Source organism: Notolepis coatsorum (assembly GCF_963971535.1).
Source record: "Notolepis coatsorum genome assembly, chromosome: 4".
Lineage (NCBI taxonomy): Eukaryota > Metazoa > Chordata > Actinopteri > Aulopiformes > Paralepididae > Notolepis > Notolepis coatsorum.
In genome coordinates this window covers 147,280,443-147,302,091 of record NC_140168.1, presented here as the reverse complement: position 1 = coordinate 147,302,091, position 21,649 = coordinate 147,280,443, and the positions used below count along the sequence as shown (strand labels likewise).

At 46.7% G+C, this 21,649-nt stretch overlaps 1 protein-coding gene across 1 annotated transcript in view; it reads right to left on the bottom strand.

The window, feature by feature from the left end:
- LOC311226724 (protein disulfide-isomerase tmx3a-like) overlaps nt 1–21,649 on the bottom strand; it is a gene marked incomplete at both ends in the record, with an annotated part of 66,448 nt that overhangs the window by 14,963 nt on the left and 29,836 nt on the right. The window contains 3 exons of the mRNA XM_084312135.1: nt 2,969–3,026; nt 3,291–3,389; nt 7,001–7,067. Of these exons, the coding sequence (XP_084168261.1) occupies nt 2,969–3,026; nt 3,291–3,389; nt 7,001–7,067 (224 nt within the window). The remainder of the gene's footprint in view (nt 1–2,968; nt 3,027–3,290; nt 3,390–7,000; nt 7,068–21,649) is intronic.

The following is a 21,649-nucleotide window of genomic DNA, read 5'->3' as shown; positions in this document are numbered from 1 at the left end:
CTGTACTATCATATGAAAGATAAAAATTCAAATAAAATGTTGGACAATAATAGGGGCATTGGAGAATTCCCATTGGGGATATCTCCGTCGTTATAGGAGGGGCCCTCTCCAGGAGAGCCTTATCCCTCCGCCAACGGGGGTAAAAACCTGGGAAGTGCCAATTGTCTTTAGTCCTTTTTTATTTTTTTATTCTGAGTTATGTTAGAATAGCAGTTGCTTTAAATGTGCACATGGACAATTGTGAAGGACAAGAATTCAAAATGTTGGACATGAAGAGAGGCTTGGAGAATCTCCTTTGGGGGGTATCTCCGTCACTAGGGGGGGGGGGCTTCTTCAATAGGAGAGCTGATTCCCCTCCAAACCGCCAACGGGGGAAAGAGTGCTAATCATATGACTTATGTCATAAATAATGCTAATTATAGCTCATAAAACATCTACACAGGTTGGAAAATGTCCCTAAAGAAAGGTTTAAGTACAGAGAGTCAGAGACAGCTGTCCTCTGCAAGTCATAAAAGATCACTAGAGAGTAAAACCCTCAAAGCTACATCCTGCATAGAACCTGTGTTTATACAGATACGAGAAAAAGATGTTTGTTTCTAGGTTAAGGAACTCAGTAATAATCAGTCATGGGAAAAATGAATGCAATACACTTTTAGTCTGTAAAAGTTAATGATTAATAATTGAGACAGTAAGCATACTGGGAACATGATGTGATTAAAGACTTTGTTCTCAGAATAGAGTTTGTGGGTGAGGGGGCTTGGAATGTGACCACTGAGTAAATTTACATACAAAGTGTTGGCCACAGTTAGAACAATAGAGCTGGGCACATCACGTAGCTGTTATCTAGCTGGGGTCTCTGGTGACACACAGAGATAGACAGCTGTAAGAAGGAGGGAATTTAAGTTTCACTATTGCTGTAACTAAATTAATGTTTATATCCTGAATGAAACTTCAAGTTAAATTGCAAATATTACTGTTATATTGTACAAAGGCTGCTGAACGGAATAAGATGAAAACATGTTGTATTTATGAAGAGAGTCATTGAAGGTTTAAAATCAAGCCTTGTTTGAACCAAGTTGGACATATTTAAAATGATAACTAAGACGAACTGTTAGCATAGAAGATTGAATAAAGTTAAAAGAAATAATTAGAACACTATAAAACTGGGCTTGATGGTAAAAGAGTGACTCTCATCTGAAACCTATCGCTTTTAAGTCAGGAATAATATGGTTATGTTTAATGCCTCCCAGTTCAACTAAATACATCCTGGAGTTTAATGCCAACTGTATTAAGCATATTTAGACAGTAATATATTTCTCTGATGGGAAAACAGAACAGAGGTCAGATGGTCTGTTTAAGACAACCCATTTTTACTTTACAACTGAAAGTCAGTGATTGGTGGAAAAACATCTAGGGGACGGCCTATGATGACGTCACACAGAGGTGTCTCTCTCATTGATAAAATGGGAGTGCTGAGAACACACGACACACAGAACACCCCCGACCCCAGCGGCAGGACGGCAGAACGAGAACAGACAAAGAAACTCATCGTTATAGCAACGAAGCAAAACGACAACAAAGGACATTAAAGCGGGAACTTCCTGGTTTTCAGCAGACAAAGAACTTGAGTCAGCTAGATAGATTCAATGCTGTTCTGAACATCATTGATTTGAATATAGACTCTTTTCAACAAAGACTCATGCTTGAGTTTTGTTGGATTTCAACCTTTTAGTATAGAATTACCTTGTATTTTATATGCAATAAAATGCAACCCTTCTGACAAGAGAGCCGCATCTTGCTTGATGATTCTTCAATCACCTCACTATTCTCCTATGGGTAACGTAACCAGTAACTTAGATCAGAACAACAGTAGAGTACTGAACTGTTAAGATAATACTACACTTCACGAGACAAGTCCGTTAGAAGAGACGACACTTATTTTATCTTCATTTAATTTTTTCTTATTGTGTTGTCAGTTTTATTTGTTCATAAATGTATATAGTGATATCGGTGACATGGGAGGTACAGAGGTGGGCAGGCTGAGTTCAGTGGGGGGGAATGCGTGTTGTGGGATCGGTATGGGGGGGTGGGGTTTCCTGGGGCCCTCGGCCGCCGTGGCCTGGGCTGGATGGTCACAGGGCCCAGGGGGCACCGGGCTTGGGGTCGCGGGGGGTCGGGGGGCCATTGAGGCGTGGTGCTTAGGCCTTCTGCGGGCCTGGGCTTGGGGTTCTCGGGGGCCTGGCGGTCGGGCGGAGGCGGGGGGGGCTCTGGGTGCTCGGCTCCTCGCATGGTGGACCAGGATATGGGGGTGTTCTGTTTCTCGGGGAGGAGGGCGGGAGGGAGGGGTTTCTCTTATGGGGGTCAGAGCGGCTGAGCTTTGCCCAGTGGGGTCCTGTGTGTTGCGGGGTCGGTGGGCATGGGGTGGGGCTCTCTGTGGCATGGGAGGTAGCGGGCTTGGCTCTGTGGGGGGGAGACTCGGTCCCTCTCCTCTACTGGGCCTGGCCCAATTAATCCAAGGGACCCATGTCGCTGGGGGCCCGGCTCCACGCGCATCGGCCTGGGATATGGGGGAGTTCTACAGGCTTAACTCAGGGGGGGGGATGTCGGGGGGGGGTGGTGGGAGGGGGGGGGGGGAGCCCGGTTTCTAGGGGTGAATGGCGGGAGGGGGGGTCCCTCTTATGGGGGTCTGGGCGGCTGAACAACGCCATATTCAAGGGACCCATGTTTGTATATTGTTGTGTTATGGATGTCATTGTAAGTATTGTCTAAGTGTTGTATGTCTATAAATGTTAAATAAAAATGTAAGTAAAAAAAACAAAAACAAAAACACATGATGCAGAAACAATCAGTAGTGAAAAAGTGGTATCAGTGAATCCATAATTTGCACATTGATTGGTTTGCCTTGGGTACAGACAGGCATCATTACATTGTAACCTCTGTTACGCGGGGATAGAGTTAATCACCTTACCGTATGCCCTCCTCAGTAGGGGCTCTCTTATCCACAAGAGCCAAGGCCACCAGTTTACCTGGACATAATGATAAAAGTAATTACTAATCAACCGGTAATCAAGGATAGTCGAGGACTACAGTATCTCATGAGGACAACACTTTAATTATGATTGATGACAGACATACAGACATGTGTTGCATTTCCAACAATCAGGTGGCAGTTTAGCAATAGTGATTTTTATTGATGAATATTGCATGTTTAGTGTGGCCGCTATATCCCACCAACCCATGGCCCTCCATGTCAATTCACCTGGCTTAGGTGATTATGATGACTGCAATACCTGTGTCTCCCATTGAGTATAGTGTGTAGCTGTCAATCTTGAAGTAACTAAGGAAGCGCTCTCTGTTTATCCATGTTGTCAGGTTACCATCGTGCTCCTCTACAAATAGAAAATACAAATACAAAAAGATAAAGTAGACAGATTGCAGTAGCAGACAGGACAGGACAGACAGGACAGGACAGGACAGGACAGACAGGACAGGTCAGGTCAGGACAGGCAGGACAGAGGGGGGAAACATAAATAGGAACCATAGAAGTAAACAGATACATGATCCAAGAATTTTAAGGATAATTCATGTTATTCCCAACCTAGACTCTATTTTTCTATTATCTGGCATCATATCAATTGATTCTGACTGAAATTAATTCGGCCACGAATGAGCAAATGGTTTATTTATGGCACTGGAGCTGCAGTTCTCTCAAGGGGCATCAAACAGTCAAAAAAAGTCGAAGGACATATGTTGTGGTTCTGATAACATTCTGTTGTGTAGCTGGTTTTCTCGTTAGATTGAACTGCAACCGGAACTTGAGGTGTCACTGGTGCCAAGTATAAAATATAACATGTTGTGGTTAAGTCCCTTGCCTCTAGAACCACATGTCTCCCTGCTGGCCAGGGATCACATCCCACCAGAACCTTCTCTCCTGTGTCTCCCCTACTCTGTCTCCCTCTCAGCCTTCCTACTGTATAAATAAAGAACCTTCTCTCCTGTGTCTCCCCTACTCCGTCTCCCTCTCAGCCTTCCTACTGTCTCAATAAAGAAGCTTCTCTCCTGTGTCTCCCCTACTCCGTCTTCCTCTCAGCCTTCCTACTGTCTCAATAAAGAACCTTCTCTCCTGTGTCTCCCCTACTCCGTCTCCCTCTCAGCCTTCATACTGTCTCAATAAAGAACCTTCTCTCCTGTGTCTTCACTACTCCGTCTCCCTCTCAGCCTTCATACTGTCTCAATAAAGAACCTTCTCTCCTGTGTCTCCACTACTCCATCTCCCTCTCAGCCTTCATACTGTCTCAATAAAGAACCATATCTCCTGTATCTCTCCTACTCTGTCTCCCTCTCAGCCTTCATACTGTCTCAATAAAAAACCTTCTCTCCTGTGTCTCCCCTACTCTGTCTCCCTCTCAGCCTTCCTACTGTCTCAATAAAGAACCTTCTCTCCTGTATCTCTCCTACTCCGTATCCCTCTCAGCCTTCCTACTGTCTCAATAAAGAACCTTCTCTCCTGTGTCTCCCCTACTCCGTCTCCCTCTCAGCCTTCCTACTGTCTCAATAAAGAACCTTCTCTCCTGTGTCTCCCCTACTCCGTCTCCCTCTCAGCCTTCATACTGTCTCAATAAAGAACCTTCTCTCCTGTGTCTCCCCTACTCCGTCTCCCTCTCAGCCTTCCTACTGTATAAATAAAGAACCTTCTCTCCTGTGTCTCCCCTACTCCGTCTCCCTCTCAGCCTTCCTACTGTCGCAATAAAGAACCTTCTCTCCTGTGTCTCCCCTACTCCGTCTCCCTCTCAGCCTTCCTACTGTCTCAATAAAGAACCTTCTCTCCTGTGTCTCCCCTACTCCGTCTCCCTCTCAGCCTTCATACTGTCTCAATAAAGAACCTTCTCTCCTGTGTCTCCCCTACTCTGTCTCGTTCTCTGCCTTCATACTGTCTCAATAAAGAACCATATCTCCTGTATCTCTCCTACTCCGTCTCCCTCTCAGCCTTCCTACTGTCTCCATAAAGAACCTTCTCTCCTGTGTCCCCTACTCCATCTCCCTCTCAGCCTTCATACTGTCTCAATAAAGAACCATATCTCCTGTATCTCTCCTACTCCGTCTCCCTCTCAGCCTTCATACTGTCTCAATAAAGAACCTTCTCTCCTGTGTCTCCCCTACTCTGTCTCCCTCTCAGCCTTCCTACTGTATAAATAAAGAACCATCTCTCCTGTGTCTCCCCTACTCCGTCTCCCTCTCAGCCTTCATACTAGCTCAATAAAAAACCTTCTCTCCTGTGTCTCCCCTACTCCGTCTCCCTCTCAGCCTTCATACTGTCTCAATAAAGAACCTTCTCTCCTGTGTCTCCCCTACTCCGTCTCCCTCTCAGCCTTCCTACTGTATAAATAAAGAACCTTCTCTCCTGTGTCTCCCCTACTCCGTCTCCCTCTCAGCCTTCCTACTGTCTCAATAAAGAACCTTCTCTCCTGTGTCTCCCCTACTCTGTCTCGTTCTCTGCCTTCATACTGTCTCAATAAAGAACCTTCTCTCCTGTGTCTCCCCTACTCTGTCTCGTTCTCTGCCTTCATACTGTCTCAATAAAGAACCATATCTACTGTATCTCTCCTACTCCGTCTCCCTCTCAGCCTTCCTACTGTCTCCATAAAGAACCTTCTCTCCTGTGTCTCCCCTACTCCGTCTCCCTCTCAGCCTTCCTACTGTCTCAATAAAGAACCTTCTCTCCTGTGTCTCCCCTACTCCGTCTCCCTCTCAGCCTTCCTACTGTATAAATAAAGAACCTTCTCTCCTGTGTCTCCCCTACTCCGTCTCCCTCTCAGCCTTCCTACTGTCTCAATAAAGAACCTTCTCTCCTGTGTCTCCCCTACTCTGTCTCGTTCTCTGCCTTCATACTGTCTCAATAAAGAACCTTCTCTCCTGTGTCTCCCCTACTCTGTCTCGTTCTCTGCCTTCATACTGTCTCAATAAAGAACCATATCTACTGTATCTCTCCTACTCCGTCTCCCTCTCAGCCTTCCTACTGTCTCCATAAAGAACCTTCTCTCCTGTGTCTCCCCTACTCCGTCTCCCTCTCAGCCTTCCTACTGTCTCAATAAAGAACCTTCTCTCCTGTGTCTCCCCTACTCCGTCTCCCTCTCAGCCTTCCTACTGTCTCAATAAATAACCTTCTCTCCTGTATCTCTCCTACTCCGTATCCCTCTCAGCCTTCATACTAGCTCAATAAAAAACCTTCTCTCCTGTGTCTCCCTTACTCCGTCTCCCTCTCAGCCTTCATACTGTCTCAATAAAGAACCTTCTCTCCTGTGTCTCCCCTACTCTGTCTCCCTCTCAGCCTTCCTACTGTATAAATAAAGAACCTTCTCTCCTGTGTCTCCCCTACTCCGTCTCCCTCTCAGCCTTCCTACTGTCTCAATAAAGAACCTTCTCTCCTGTGTCTCCCCTACTCTGTCTCCCTCTCAGCCTTCCTACTGTATAAATAAAGAACCTTCTCTCCTGTGTCTCCCCTACTCCGTCTCCCTCTCAGCCTTCCTACTGTCTCAATAAAGAACCTTCTCTCCTGTGTCTCCCCTACTCTGTCTCGTTCTCTGCCTTCATACTGTCTCAATAAAGAACCATATCTACTGTATCTCTCCTACTCCGTCTCCCTCTCAGCCTTCCTACTGTCTCCATAAAGAACCTTCTCTCCTGTGTCTCCCCTACTCCGTCTCCCTCTCAGCCTTTCTACTGTCTCAATAAAGAACCTTCTCTCCTGTGTCTCCCCTACTCCGTCTCCCTCTCAGCCTTCCTACTGTCTCAATAAAGAACCTTCTCTCCTGTGTCTCCCCTACTCTGTCTCCCTCTCAGCCTTCCTACTGTCTCAATAAAGAATCTTCTCTCCTGTGTCTCCCCTACTCTGTCTCCCTCTCAGCCTTCCTACTGTCTTTTAACTCTCTTTATAAAAGAGTTGATATTGAATTGAATTTGAATGGTAAATACATCTAGAGATCAGAGTCTATTGTCTTACCATTATATGTATAGTAAGTCCCATCCTTAAACACAGCCACAGCAGGGAGATTAGGAATGATTACTGCCTGAGGAAAAATAAACAATTATTCAATTATTATGGACTCCTTTGTGCTGTGATGTGTTATTTATTTATTTAAAACTTGAGGTTTTGCACTCCCATTACTGGTTTCTATATAGTAAAAAAAAAATGTTACTTCCAACATGTTCCATTTTTACTCTAGCAATAAGCTCAAATCAAACAAAGAACTTCTACAAATCTTTACAACTCTGGATTTTTTTTTACAAACTCTTCCAAATTCTTCCAAATTGTGCCAGCAATATCAGGTCTGTATTATCGCAAGAGATGCAATGTTTGAGGCGTGTTCTCCTGTGTCAAGTCAAGTCAAGTCAAGTCAAGTCAAGTCAAGAGTTTGATTTGTCACGGCATACAAGTATACAATGAAATGCGGGTGGTCTTGCCCGCAACGATGTGCAATACAGTAGTAATAACATAATAGAATCCAATAGAACAACATTGTGCAATAAACAAGTAACATAGTAGGGCATATCGGTATATGTACATGAGTTATTTACAGAGCATGGAGGACATGCTAGGTCCTTTGGTAATGCAATACACTGTTAGCTATGGATGAGGCACTGGGTCTTTCTGTACATGCTAATTTATACAATCTCAGGTTATACTATACTATTTTTAAAGTGACCTTTCCTTAGTGGCCATAAGTGTGGGCGTGTGCAGCATGAGTGTGTGCTTGCTCATGTTAAAGTGGCTGCTAGTGTGTGAGCGTGTACAGTGTGTGTGTCGTGTGTGTGCTCATGTGTGCTTGTGTGTGGAGAGTTCAGTGTTCAAGGCTCTGATGGCCTGGGGGAAGAAGCTGAGCCGAAGTCTCTCTGTCCTAGTAGCTGGTGTTCGCAGGCGTCTGCCTGACCTCAGCAGCATGAACAGGCTGTTGTTGGGGTGGTGAGGGTCTTTCATTATTCTGCAGGCTCTGGATTTGCACCTCTTGTTGTATAAAACCTGCAGGGGTGGTAGTGCAATACCCGTGGTACGCTCGGCTGAGCGCACCACTCTCTGTAGGGCCTTCTTGTCCTGTGCCGTGCTGTTTCCATACCAGGCAGTGATGTTTCCAGTCAAGATGCTCTCTACAGCTCCGGAGTAGAAGGACTGGAGTATCTTCCCAGATACTCTGAATTTCCTTAACTGTCTCAGGTGGTAGAGGCGTTGCTTCGCATTTTTTACGACTGAGTCTATGTGTGTTGTCCATGTCAGATCCTCTGCAATGTGGACCCCCAGGTACTTAAAGCTGCTCACCCTGTCCACGGTAGCCCCGTTTATCGTCAGTGGTGTGTGTGTCTCCTGCTGTCCTCTCCTATAATCCACGATCAGCTTCTTGGTTTTACCAATGTTCAGGAGCAGGCTGTTGTCCTGGCACCAGCGTTCCAGTACCTCAACCTCCTCCCGGTAGGCCTTCTCGTCGTTGTCCGAGATCAGCCCCACCACCACTGTGTCGTCCGCAAACTTCACTATGGAGTTGGAGCTGAACTTGGCCACACAGTCATGTGTGTATAGTGAGTACAGCAGGGGACTCAGAACATAGCCCTGGGGGGACCCGATGCTCAGGGTGATGGTGTTGGAGGTCTGAGCCCCCACCCTGATCGCCTGGGGCCTTTCACTCAGAAAGTCCAGTATCCAGGCGCTCAGAGCGGAGCTCAGACCCAGCTCGATCAGCTTGTCCAACATTCTGGTGGGGACTATGGTGTTGAACGCTGAGCTGTAGTCAATGAACAACAGTCTCACATAGCCCCCCTTCTGATGGTCCAGGTGAGAGAGGGTGCTGTGCAGTACTTGGGAGACCGCATCGTCAGTGGACCTGTTTGGCCTGTATGCAAATTGCATAGGGTCCATATCACTGGGGAGGGAGGCACAAATGTGATCCTTGACCAGCCTCTCGAAACATTTCATGGCCACAGAGGTGAGTGCCACCGGTCTGTAGTCATTGAGACCTGCTGGGGAGGGTTTCTTTGGTACCGGGATAATGGTAGACATCTTGAAGCAGGCAGGGACCACTGACTCCTCCAGGGATCGATTAAATATGGTGGTGAACACAGGGGCTAGCTGGTTAGCACAGGACTTAAGTATGCGTCCTGTTATTCCATCTGGGCCAGCAGCCTTTCTGGTGTTCACCTGCATAAATGCTCTTCTCACACTGTGTACCGTCAATGAGAGAGCATCCCCGCCCCCCCGCGGATGCCCCCCCCCCCCTCCACAACAGCCGGCGTACCAGTGACGTCACTAGCCGTTGAGCTAGCGGCGCCGCTGTTTGCACCAAACCGCGCGTAGAAGGTGTTGAGCTGGTCCGCGAGGGAGGCGTCGTCGCTCCCCATTGAGGGGGCGCTGACTTTGTAGTCAGTTATCGTCCTCAGTCCCTGCCATAAGCCTCTTGTGTCATTCTGTGCCATTTGTGCCTCCATCTTGTCAGCATACGTCTTTTTCGCAAGTTTAACAGCCTTGAGTATAGACTGTTGTCTTGTACTCTTCCATGTTCCATGTGTGTGGTGTGTAGCTACCCAACTTGACTGGCTGCCCAATATGATCGTTTCCTTTTTTGGATAGCTCATGCTGCACGTCATCACGCTGTATGTGGCTTCACAGTGATAGCGTCAGTCTTATGTACAACGTGTAAATATTACAAATAGGTACATACAGTATATTACATATTCAAACAATGTAAACAATTTACGGTTTCAGCTGCCGCAGAAAATTGTATATCTCACGACAGCCCATGTCTTCTGTACAACGTGTACGTATTACAAATAGGTACACACTGTATATTACTGTTGAATCTAGAGGGATATATTGTTGTAACTAACTGTAACTGTCCTCTACTGCTCCCATGACTGCATATATATCTGTGTCCACTGGAGGGCACTATAGGCGGAGCTTCTACAGTCTACGCCAGGTTGGGAGTATATAAGACTTGGCCCCATCCTACTTCTCTTCTTCCCACAAATGCCTCTCCCGGAGAGGAGCACACATGAGCTGTTGTGGTATGAGTCAATGTGAATAAAAGGCTGCCAGCAGAGCAAGGCCACAGACGGAAACCATGCCACATGTACATATTATTGTCGCCCCATAGCCATTTCTGTTAACAGGTTATGGGCCCAGATCTCGCACGGGCGAAATAATAAGGGTAGCTAGCTTAGCTGACGTGTAGGCCAGAGTAGCACCGGGAGTACCGCGTGGCTAGCGTACTAGGCCAACGAAGCTTAAGCTACACCAATCACCAACCACCAAGAAAGAGGATGGTGACCAAGGGAAGAAGCAAATGGCCCTCATTTAATGGGAAAGCGGAGGGATATGAGCTCTGGGAAGAGTGCATGCTATGTTGCATGTACGGCGCGGGACTCAAGGCGGTGATCTTGGCGGCCCCCGCGGGACCAATGACGGCGGAGGAACAAGCCCAAGACGACAAGCTTAATGCGGACGCATACTGTGAGTTGGCGCCGCTGCTCGACGATACAAGCTTGGGGCTGATATTCCGCGACACGAAGGACAAAGGCAGAGAAAGCCTGGGAGTGTTGAGGGAGCATTACATCGGACGGGGAAGGTCCCGAGTAGTGTCCCTCTACGTAACGTTGACGGCCCTGAAGAAGGGGCACACAGAGATGATGACAGAATACATCATCCAAGCTGAGCATATCATGACGGCGCTCAAGAGTGCGGGAGAGGCACCCGGCGAGGGGTTAATGATGGCAATGGTGATGAGAGGACTACCGGAGTTGTACAGGTCGTTCACGCTACTGGTTACCCACGGTTCAACGGACATGGCATTGGGGCGAGACCAGAGCGCCCGATACGCACATGGGCAAGATGTCGGCCAGAGACGAGGCGGCGCCTATGGACAAGATGGCGGCGACGGACGAGGTCGCGGCCACAAACAAGATGGCGGCGATGGACGAGATCGCGGCTATGGTCAAGATGGCGGCTGTGGACGAGATGACGACTACAGACAAGATGGCGGCAACGGTGACCGTGAGGCGAGTCGAGATGGCGCCCGGAGAGCGGCAGGACGAGAGGACTTTGTTTTCGGGGCGCGGACTATGGGCGTCGCCCGGCCAACGCAGCACCAGCTGTTCCCGAGGAGGGGACTGATCGTGGACACAGGTGCGTCGTCCCACATCATCAACGACAGGAATAGTTTCAAGAACTTTGATATGTCCTTCGAGCCAGAGGGACACAGCATGGAGCTGGCGGATGGGAAACGCACCTACGGGTTGGCGCAGGGGAGAGGAGACGCACAGGTATGCCTCATAGACAGTGGGGGGCGCCGGTGTACAGTGACGTTAAAGAACGCTCTCTACATACCCTCGTTCCCAGAAGAACTATTCTCTGTAAAATCCGCTACTGCTAACGGTGCCGAAGTGTTCTTCAGTGAAGGTAAAGATGTTCTTGTAGAAAAAGATGGTACACGGTTTAACATTGACGTATATGGAAGAATGTATTACCTACAAACGGAGTGTAATAATAATGATAAATGCAATGTGACTGTTAGTCATGACATCCAGACGTGGCATGAAATTATGGGTCATTGTAATCACGAGGATTTACTAAAGCTACAAGCAGTAACAGACATTAAGGGTGAAAAGCATAGACCTGACAAAGAATGTGAAGTTTGCATAAGGGGGAAGTTTACTCAAACAAGGAACAGGGACCCCACAGAGAAGGTAAAGAGACCACTGGAGCTAGTTAACACCAACCTAGCCGGTCCAGTAAGGAACGAGTCCATAGGTGGCTTTAACTATGTACAGTCCTTTACAGATGTGGGTACAGGCGTAGTGTTCGTCTATTTCCTTAAAGCAAAGAGTGATGCACTCCAAGCCACAGAGAAGTTCCTTGCCGATCCCTATGGGAACGTAAAATGTTTGAGGTCAGACAACGGGACCGAGTTTACAAACAGAGAGTTCACTGTTGAGAAAAAACTGGATCAGACACGAGACATCATGTCCCTACTCCCCACATCAGAACGGGGTAGCCGACAGGGAATGGCGCACTCTTTTTGAAATGGCCAGGTGTAAGCTAGACGATAGTAACATACCGAAGAGCCTGTGGCATTATGCGGTACAAGAAGCCGCCTACACCAGAAACAGGTGTTTTAACAAACATACGGGAACCATTGAATCTAATAAATAATCCTGGTATATTATATATATTAATCTCACCCACATTATGAAGAGAAAAGTGAGTAACTGTGGAATAATATAATGATTCCCCAACTCTCTCATATAAAGACATTCCCCTCCCCTTTGTCTCCTACCCTGTGTCCCCCCCCCACCCATTTGACCTATCAAATGGGTCCCCCCTCCTCCCCATTTTTCACTATAAAAGGCTCCTCCCGACAGCATTCGGGGTCGCTACCTGGGTCATTCAGCTGATCACCTGGGGCGCGAGCCTCAGCCATTCTCTCTATGTACTATGTATATTTCTATCTGTCCAGTTAATAAACCTTGTTATTAACTGAACCTCGGTTGACTGAGAACCTTCTTCTTCAGGATATCCACAATATACCACAATTGGCGTCTACGAACTTGTGACGGACTCTTTGCGTCCTCCCAGCGTGCCCTGTTGTTTCATCTATACAGTGAAAAGTGAGTATATAGATGGTCGACCAAAATGTATGGCAAGGAATTAAAATCTTCCCGCTTTTCTCTGTGCCAGGTGAATGTTACGGTATGTTGTCAAATATTGAGATCATGGCTGAGCGAGAGTAATGTGCATTAATATATCTGATCTGTATTGAGAATCGTTACGGGGGAAGCGCGTGTACTCCGGTCCTTATCAGGCGGTTCTGAGAGGATTTGCTGGGTTGTAGTGCTATTCCCGGTCGAGCTGGTGCCGACCAAAAGTTAAGGCACACCATAGGTTGTTGGATTGCTATCCCTAGTCTAGCTGGTGCAGACTAAAATATAGGCAACAAGGTAAGATACGTAGGCTTAGTAGACGTGATATCCTTGGAAAACGCTACTCTGTTAGAAACTGTTCTATGATTCTTCTGCAATAGGCGGGAAGAACGACCGAGAGCTGGTAGAATCATGATTAGATTTACCAGAGTATCGTTGTAATATTCATAGTTTCAACCTCAAACTAAGCCTACGATCTCTTCCATTCTTGAAAACGATGTATTCGGATTAGGTGAACCATTTGTCATTACAGATAGGCGGGTAGAATAACAACGGGACGTTCCGGTAGGACGTTAGTCCTACATTAAACGGGACATTAGTCGCGTGTTTCGAGACCGTGAGTGTTGGTTATGGTATATTGAATCTAATATAGCGCTATTAAATTTCGAAGTTCAGGTTCGGTCGTTATGCTTTAATAAACAATGTATATTTAAACCGAGGGTAACCAAGCCTTATCGCAGCATGAGTGCTGGTCGATTAAACGAACAGCGATCCGATACAGAACAGGTATACACACACATTATCTTTTATGTATTATTGTTTTGTTTGTTTGTCTGTTTACGTTTCACATGTAACCACATATGAAGCACAGGCTCGTTCATTCGGTTACAAAGCGCTGGTATTGGGTGAATTCCAGGCTATTGAGAGCACGCGGAAAAGTACTGCATGGATTGCAAAGCGTTATTTCCGAGGTGAATGAGAACGCGTGAACGTCGCTTGGAGCGATGACATCACATGGTGTTCGCCATGAAGTTATGAGTTTGATATGAAACTATCCGTGGGCTAACGTGAACTTTAATATGCCAGAGGCCGAGGGTATATGAAATCCATGTGTAGTATCTGTTTTATTTTTATGTGTATGTACACGCTGCTATTAGAACATGTCATGTTACTTTAGCGAGATGCAAAAGAGTTTTTCCAAAGTTGCATTGTCCCAGACCACCGGAGAAACGAGCCGAGCATTGCATTGATGACACGTAGCGTGTTACAGCCTCAAGGACCACTATTCGATTGAAGATACACATAAACACAAAAGGGGGTAAGTTATAAGGGTATTCAATAACTGAACACAACTATGATGTCAGCACAACAGCTTGTCCGGTGAGTATGAAACAAACCTTGATGATGCATGACACAACTAATATCAGTTACAGTGAATTACAACTATCTCAGATCACTTGAGATTTATGTTGCTTTAATATACATGTTATAAGTCACATAAAGCTAATCTCAGTGTCTGTCTCAGAATGTTGCATCTGTGAACACACCGGTAGACTCGATCATCATAAATAGGTGTCTACATCTTAGAATCTGCGCGAGGCTAGTGAAAAGGCAAATGTGCTAAGGTCATTCAACAAATCATTCTATTTTAAAACAGTATATGTTTTAACTCCCACGTCTCTATTGTTTTGATACGGGGTACCATAGAGAAGCGTGCATCAAATATAACGTATTCTGCAACAGTAGATTAAACGTTATAACCTTAGATTACTTTGACACAAACTATAGAGTAAAACAGTGTCGTAAATAATCTAAATTAAACAATAGAAAATATGTACATATTTGTAATAGCAAAGAAATAGGATGGCCAAAAGGACTAGGTTCATTTCTCTTAAAGACAGAGACTCACAGACATGCCAAATCACATGTTAGGTTAACCATACATTTGAGTCAACAAAGATGCTGTCAACTGACCTCAGTCAAAATGGTGACAGATGGCCAAAGTTACCTTGAAATGTGCGGAGAAAAACAAGGAACACAAAAGCACGAAGGCCAAAACTGTAAGAGTCAGCCTTGGTAAAAGCTGTAACAAAGTTGCACGTTATTTGTGGAAGTTAATTAGTTATTAAGTCAGGGAAGGACAAATGTGTCTAGCCTTCAAATAAGCTGAGGCCAGCAGACAAACGTGTTTGTGTAAGTGTTAGAAGGTATTTTATGACTACACAGCACCACAGTTCAAAGGAAGGGTGATCTTATCTCTTTTCAAACAGATATACTGTGACGGAGCAGGATGAAAAACATACAGGAGACCACTCCTTAAATTACTGAAAAGTGTCTTAAATTATCTATGCATATAGGCAAACAAGTCAATATCTATGGCAAGGCTAAATATTTATAGTCTAAAATGTAAAGTACATATAAATAAACATAACATTCTCTCTGATTATAAGAACAGGTAATGAGGATGATCAAACGATACAAGAATTGTTTAGCCTAGGTAGATTATGTTTTGAATTAGAAATTACAATAACCATATGATTGTAATTAATCTGATAAAGTTTTTTTCAGGTATAATAGAAGGTACAAACAATAATAAAAGAAGCGATGTGTTTGTCTTTGAAAATTACCAAACAATATATATGTGTCTATGGTGGAATTGATACGTGTACTGTTTTAACCAGGATAAAATTAATCTACTCTAATACGGGGAAGAGGAGTGTCTGAAACAAACTTCCCCAGTTATCAAACTAGCCACAGAACCGTGATTGGATGAGCCAGTTGTGAGCGTCGTAGGGATGACGTTTGTGGGAGGCGGGTCCAGCAGGTTTTAAGGCACTGTGGTAGGAGGAGAAGGAAGGCAGACGCTGAGGAGACTGGATCCTGAGAGAAAACTTCACGAGAGGATTCGAGAACGAGACGCGAACCAGCAGCCCACCTGAAGACGATGATTTAGAATAGAAGTAAATTCTGCTGTGAAGACTGATGATTAAGCTGTGGTTTTCATTAAAACACAGAGTGCGTTCTGTTTGAACCCGATGCGCCAATCGTGTGGTCTCTCAGTCATTTCAAAACGGACCAATCAAATGAATGAAAAATGTGTTCTTCAGCGCAGAGCAGAGACAGCTCCACTATACTAGGCACAGAACGATTGAGTAGTGATACTACATAGAAAGAGAGACACGTTAACAGCCCCCAAGCAGAAACAATTTATGAGTAACACACACTTACTCCCATTATAGGCGATTAGACCTTATAAGCTTTTACAATTATGTTTAAAAATATGAGGTTTGGATCAACAAGATCTAAAAGCTAAAGAAAGAATAACAACAGGCGATTAGGCCTTATAAACTTTTTGTGAGATGATGAAATAGATGAAGACTAGATTAACTCAAAATCAAGGAGAACACACTAAAAAATGGTCTTAGAGGAGTGGAAAATTAACAGGTTTTTTTGTGTTTACAGGAAGCAAGCTCACCCAGAGGAAAACAAAAGAAAAGTGGGAAATTAACATGTTTTGTGTTTGCAGGAACCGAAGAGGTAGACAGATTTGGCTCTGGGGCGGGGTGCAGAGCAGTGTAAACACAAATTGTATCACAAAAGACATTCTACATGAAACTCCAATGATTTACATGTGAACACAGACAAGACATCAACCGAGAGATACCAACTGCAGTCATGTAAAGTGTGTTTTACAAGAACAAAGACGATAGCAGACGCTATTCAGAGTGTGCACTTGAAAACCGCAAGGCAGGAGACTGACAAAACAATACAAAGGCCTGCACTCTGACCACACAAAAGGGCACGGTGAATGCAATGTCTGGAGATCAGCTTGCCATAGTAAACACTGGTACTTGATGAATGCAGTCAGGAAATTACTCACACTCTATTTTCCACCACTAACTAATAACATGCATGCCTCTTCTTTTTAACAAACTAATACATTTCTATGACTGCAAATATCAAGAACACCAGTGAAACATCAATATAATCATTTACACAATGATTATCAAAATGTACAAGGTGTACATTTACATTGATCATTTAGCTGATGCTTTTATCCAAAGCAACTTACAGGTTCTGTGCAACAAGACATCAGGAAGGGCACAACTCTATCAGCTGAGTAACAATGTTCATCAAAGTGTTGAGTGCTACAGTGTAGGTTAGATTATTAGGACAAGTGCATGACATTAAGGTTATAGGGTTAGATTTATTTCTATCAAAATGCACAAGATACATTATAGGACAAGATGGCGCCGCTATGCCCGGCCGCCTGTCTGTGCGCTCCGTCGAGACTGTGCTTACTTTTGCTAATATTTATAGTTTTAAGAGTTTTGTCTGTACCAACAGTAGGTGCATTTAATGTGTATGACCGTCAGTCACTTATAGACATCGGATTACGGGAAACTTACCGACTAGATTACTCCCTGGATCAGCTTTCTGAACCGCAGCAATGGCCTGTTGAGATCTTGAGGACACCAGGACCAGGTCTTGACCCCAGGGACAAAGGAACCATCAGACGGCGTGGGAAGAGAGCTGGGATCCGTAACAGACTGAGAACCAGACGACACCGAACGCCACTACCCAGTATATTGCTAGCCAATGTACAATCGATTGACAATAAATTAGACAACATCCGAGCAAGGATTAAATTCCAGAGAGACGTTAGAGATTGTAATGTTCTCTGCTTCACTGAAACGTGGCTGTCGCCAGAAACCCCGGACCACGCCATCCAACCGGCCGATCACTTCTTCATCCACCGCAAGGATAGAACAGCTGAATCAGGCAAACAGCGCGGAGGTGGGATCGCCTTCATGGTGAACAACAATTGGAGCGATCCAGCCAACGTGAAGGAATTATCGAACCACTGCTGCACCAACCTGGAATATATAACAATCAAGTGTCGTCCTTTCTTCCTTCCGAGAGAGTTAACGGCGATCATCCTTGTAGGAGTGTACATTCCACCGCAAGCCAGCGATAGTGTCGCGCTCTCCAGACATCACGATGAGGTAAACAAACGCCAAGCCGCGAACGTTAACGCGGCCATTGTAGTAGTGGGTGATTTCAATAGCGCCAATCTGAGAAAGGTTTTGCCTGACTTCTATCAGCATGTGACTTGTAACACCAGAGGCGGTAACATTTTAGATCACTGTTACTCGCAATTCAAGGGTGGCTACAAGGCTCATTCTGCTAGTGGCTTTGGGAAGTCTGATCATGCGACCATATTTCTTTCTCCAAAGTACAAACAAAGAATCAAGAGCACACCTGTAGTCTCGCGAGAGGTGCAGAAATGGGATGTGGAGTCGGAGGGGACGCTCCAGGCTGCGTTTGAGTGCACAGACTGGAGCGTGTTCCGCGACACAGATAACATTAATGTCTACACGGAGACAGTGCTGGACTATGTTCGTACTTTGGTGGAAGAAACAATCCCCACTACCACAATTAGAGTTTACCCAAATCAAAAACCCTGGGTAGACAAATCCGTCCGTGAAGCTCTGAAAGCACGCACCAAAGCATACAACGACGGCCTGGTGGCAGTCAACATGAATGACCACAAGGTGGCGCGATACAACGTAAGGAGGAGAGTGACAGAGGCCAAACGGCGCTACAGAGATAAAATTGAACTCCAGTTTGAACAGGCTGACTCCAGAGCTATGTGGCAGGGGCTCAAAACGATGACAGACTACAAAGGCACCTCCCTCAAACTGAACAGTGACATCTCCTTAGCAAATGACCTCAATACCTTCTATGCGAGGTTTGATGCTGGTAATAACAACACCAGCCCACAAGCCACGGCAATATCAGGAAGGCAGCAGGACCGGACGGCATCCCCGGCCGCGTCCTAAAAGTCTGTGCCGACCAACTGGCCCCGGTATTCACTGACATATTTAACCTGTCCTTAGAACAGGCTGTCATCCCCACCTGCCTGAAGAAGTCCACTATTATCCCTGTACCCAAAAAATCCAAGCCTGCTTGCCTCAACGACTACCGCCCTGTAGCTCTCACCTCCATAGCCATGAAGTGCTTTGAGAAGCTAGTAAAGGGCTACATCTGCTCCTCCCTCCCCATCAACATGGACCCCCTGCAATTTGCATACCGCCCCAACAGGTCCACGGAGGACGCCATAGCCCATGTGCTGCACACAGCAGCATCACACCTGGACAAGAGGAAGGGGAACTATGTGAGAATGCTATTCATCGACTACAGCTCGGCATTCAATACCATAGTCCCCTCCAAACTCATAGCCAAGCTCAGGGACCTGGGCTTGAACTATGACCTCTGCCAGTGGGTCTTGGACTTCCTGACGGGCAGACCCCAGGTGGTGAGAGCAGGCAACTGCACCTCCTCATCCATCACCCTCAACATAGGGGCCCCCCAGGGCTGTGTTCTGAGTCCCCTCCTCTACTCCCTGTACACACACGACTGTGTGGCTCAGCGGAGTAGCAACACAATCATCAAATTTGCCGACGACACAGTGGTGGTGGGCCTGATCTCTGCCAACGACGAGAGGGCCTACCTGGAAGAGGTCAAGGTCCTGGCGGGATGGTGCCAGGAAAACAGCCTCTCCCTGAACGTCAGCAAAACAAAGGAGATGATTGTGGACTTCAGGAGGTCGGGGGTCAAGGACTACAGCCCCCTCAGCATCGACGGGGCACCGGTTGAGAGAGTCAACAGCTTTAAGTACCTCGGAGCCTACATATCCGAGGACTTGACATGGACCACACACATTGACAGTGTTGTGAAGAAGGCACGACAACGCCTCTACTTCCTCAGGCGCCTAAGGAAGTTCCAAGTCAGTCAGAAGATCCTTAAGAACTTCTACTCATGTACAATAGAGAGCATCCTGACTGGCAACATCACCTCCTGGTTTGGGAATAGCACTGCACAAGACCGAAGCAGACTACAAAGAGTGACACGTTCAGCCGAACGCACAATCGGAGGGGGGCTCCCCACCCTCCAGAACATTTACAACAAGCGGTGCAGGGGGAAGGCTAAGAGAATTATTAAGGACTCGAGCCACCCGAACAACTGCCTCTTTGAACTGCTGCGGTCAGGCAAGCGATACCGGAGTCTCAAGGCGAGCACAGAAAGACTCAGAAGAAGCTTCTATCCCCAGGCCATCAGGCTGCTTAACGAACAATGAACACTACACAACAACAACCATCAAACGCACATAGCACACACATCCACACGCACACACTCACTTTAAACAAACACACTGTAGCACCCACTCCCCACACTTTATAGCACACACTCACTGTAAACAAACACACTGTAGCACCCACTCCCCACACTTTATATTTATTGATGAAGGATTGCACTACAACTCGTACACCTTACTGTAAATTGTACCTAAATTGTACCTCATCCCATTTCTGCATTTCTGCTTTGCACTATATAATATTGTACATTAGTACACTGCATAGTATTGTATATTATATGGTAACTCAGTTACGTCTATTCTGCATCGAACATTGTACATATGTCTATACTGAACACTGTGACCTCATTTTCTACTTCTAATTTACATGCTATACTATGTTATTTGATACTATCTTGTCTAGCACAGTCTCTGGAGCGTAACAGTAAGAAGCATTTTGTATGAAAGTATTCTGTACTTCTGTATGACAACTATTAAAGAAACTTGAAACTTGAACTTGAAACTTGATTCCACAAGAAATTCCACAATGTACCTTTATCCCAATATTCGTCTGACCACACCCCTCATCAGCTTACCTTCATAAGCAGGTGTGTGGCCACCTACTCGCCTCCTTCCCAAGCTTTCACCACAAGGTGAGATCAAGGGCTGCAGCGGCGTCGGACGCCGAGCGTCACCATTACTAACAGAACTTGGTTATAGTTATAACCTAACGCTCTGTATCGTAACGGCTCTCGCTCGGCGTCACTCACGCACAAGGGAGGCCGAGCGAGAGCCATCGGCCGACAAATACACCCCGCTGAGGCCCCCCACAACCATCAGATCAGGGAGGACCGAGCCCCCCCGACCCCCCCTAATGGAGGGCACCCCCCCTATTGGGGGATCACGGGAGGGCGACGGACCCGACCGTGCGAAGAGGCACTCAAGCAACTCAACGCACAGGGTGAGCAGACCGTGGCCTGACCCCACGACTACCCACACGCACAACTCGCATGCCACCCGGGAACGAACGGAAGGAACGACCTCGTTACTGCCCCCAGAAATCACGGGGTCAAGAGCAAACCCAACCCCGTGGCAAGGCCGTAGCAGCGGAGCGCGAAGGAAGACCCAGACCCACCAAAGGGACTGGACCCCCTGGAAAACAGGGGCCCCGAGAAGTCCATGATGCCAGCATCAAGACCCCACCAGGTGGTCACCTAGTGACCCCGCCCCCCCACATCACCAGCGTATTCGGACAAAGGCCCCTAACAAGAGCGGGGCCCTGTCCCCCCAATAGCACACCGCCTGGCACACTGACCCTGCAGGACAGGCAGCCAGCATGGCCGTAAGAACCAAAGGCTTACCACGGAAGCAGGCAGCGCACCGGGGAAAACCAGGCAACAGGCTGTAACCCGAGCCTGGAGTACTGCGGACGAGACAGGCGCCAGAGGGGTCAGCTGAAACAGCCGCCCCGGCAGAAGGGGCGTATGCTGGCGTTGTTGACCACCATGACAAAGCCTCCCTCAATGAGGCAGCGAAGGCTGACACGATCGGCAGACGTCATGAACGTGCAGGGGCACACTCAACCGGGCAACCCGGGAGTTGACACTGCACCAACACACCAGAGAACCAACCACCCAGACGTTACCCTATGCGGTGGTTGGTCCCATAACCCCTCAAGAAAAAACTCCAAAACGTACCTGCGGGCACTACCGCAGTACAAGTGTTTTAGTTTCCAACAGGGTTATCCCAGGCCTACGGGTCGACGAAACATTACTTCGGACCGGGCCCGGCGATACGGGGAGCACAGGGTCCCCCGAGGAGGTCAAAGACCAC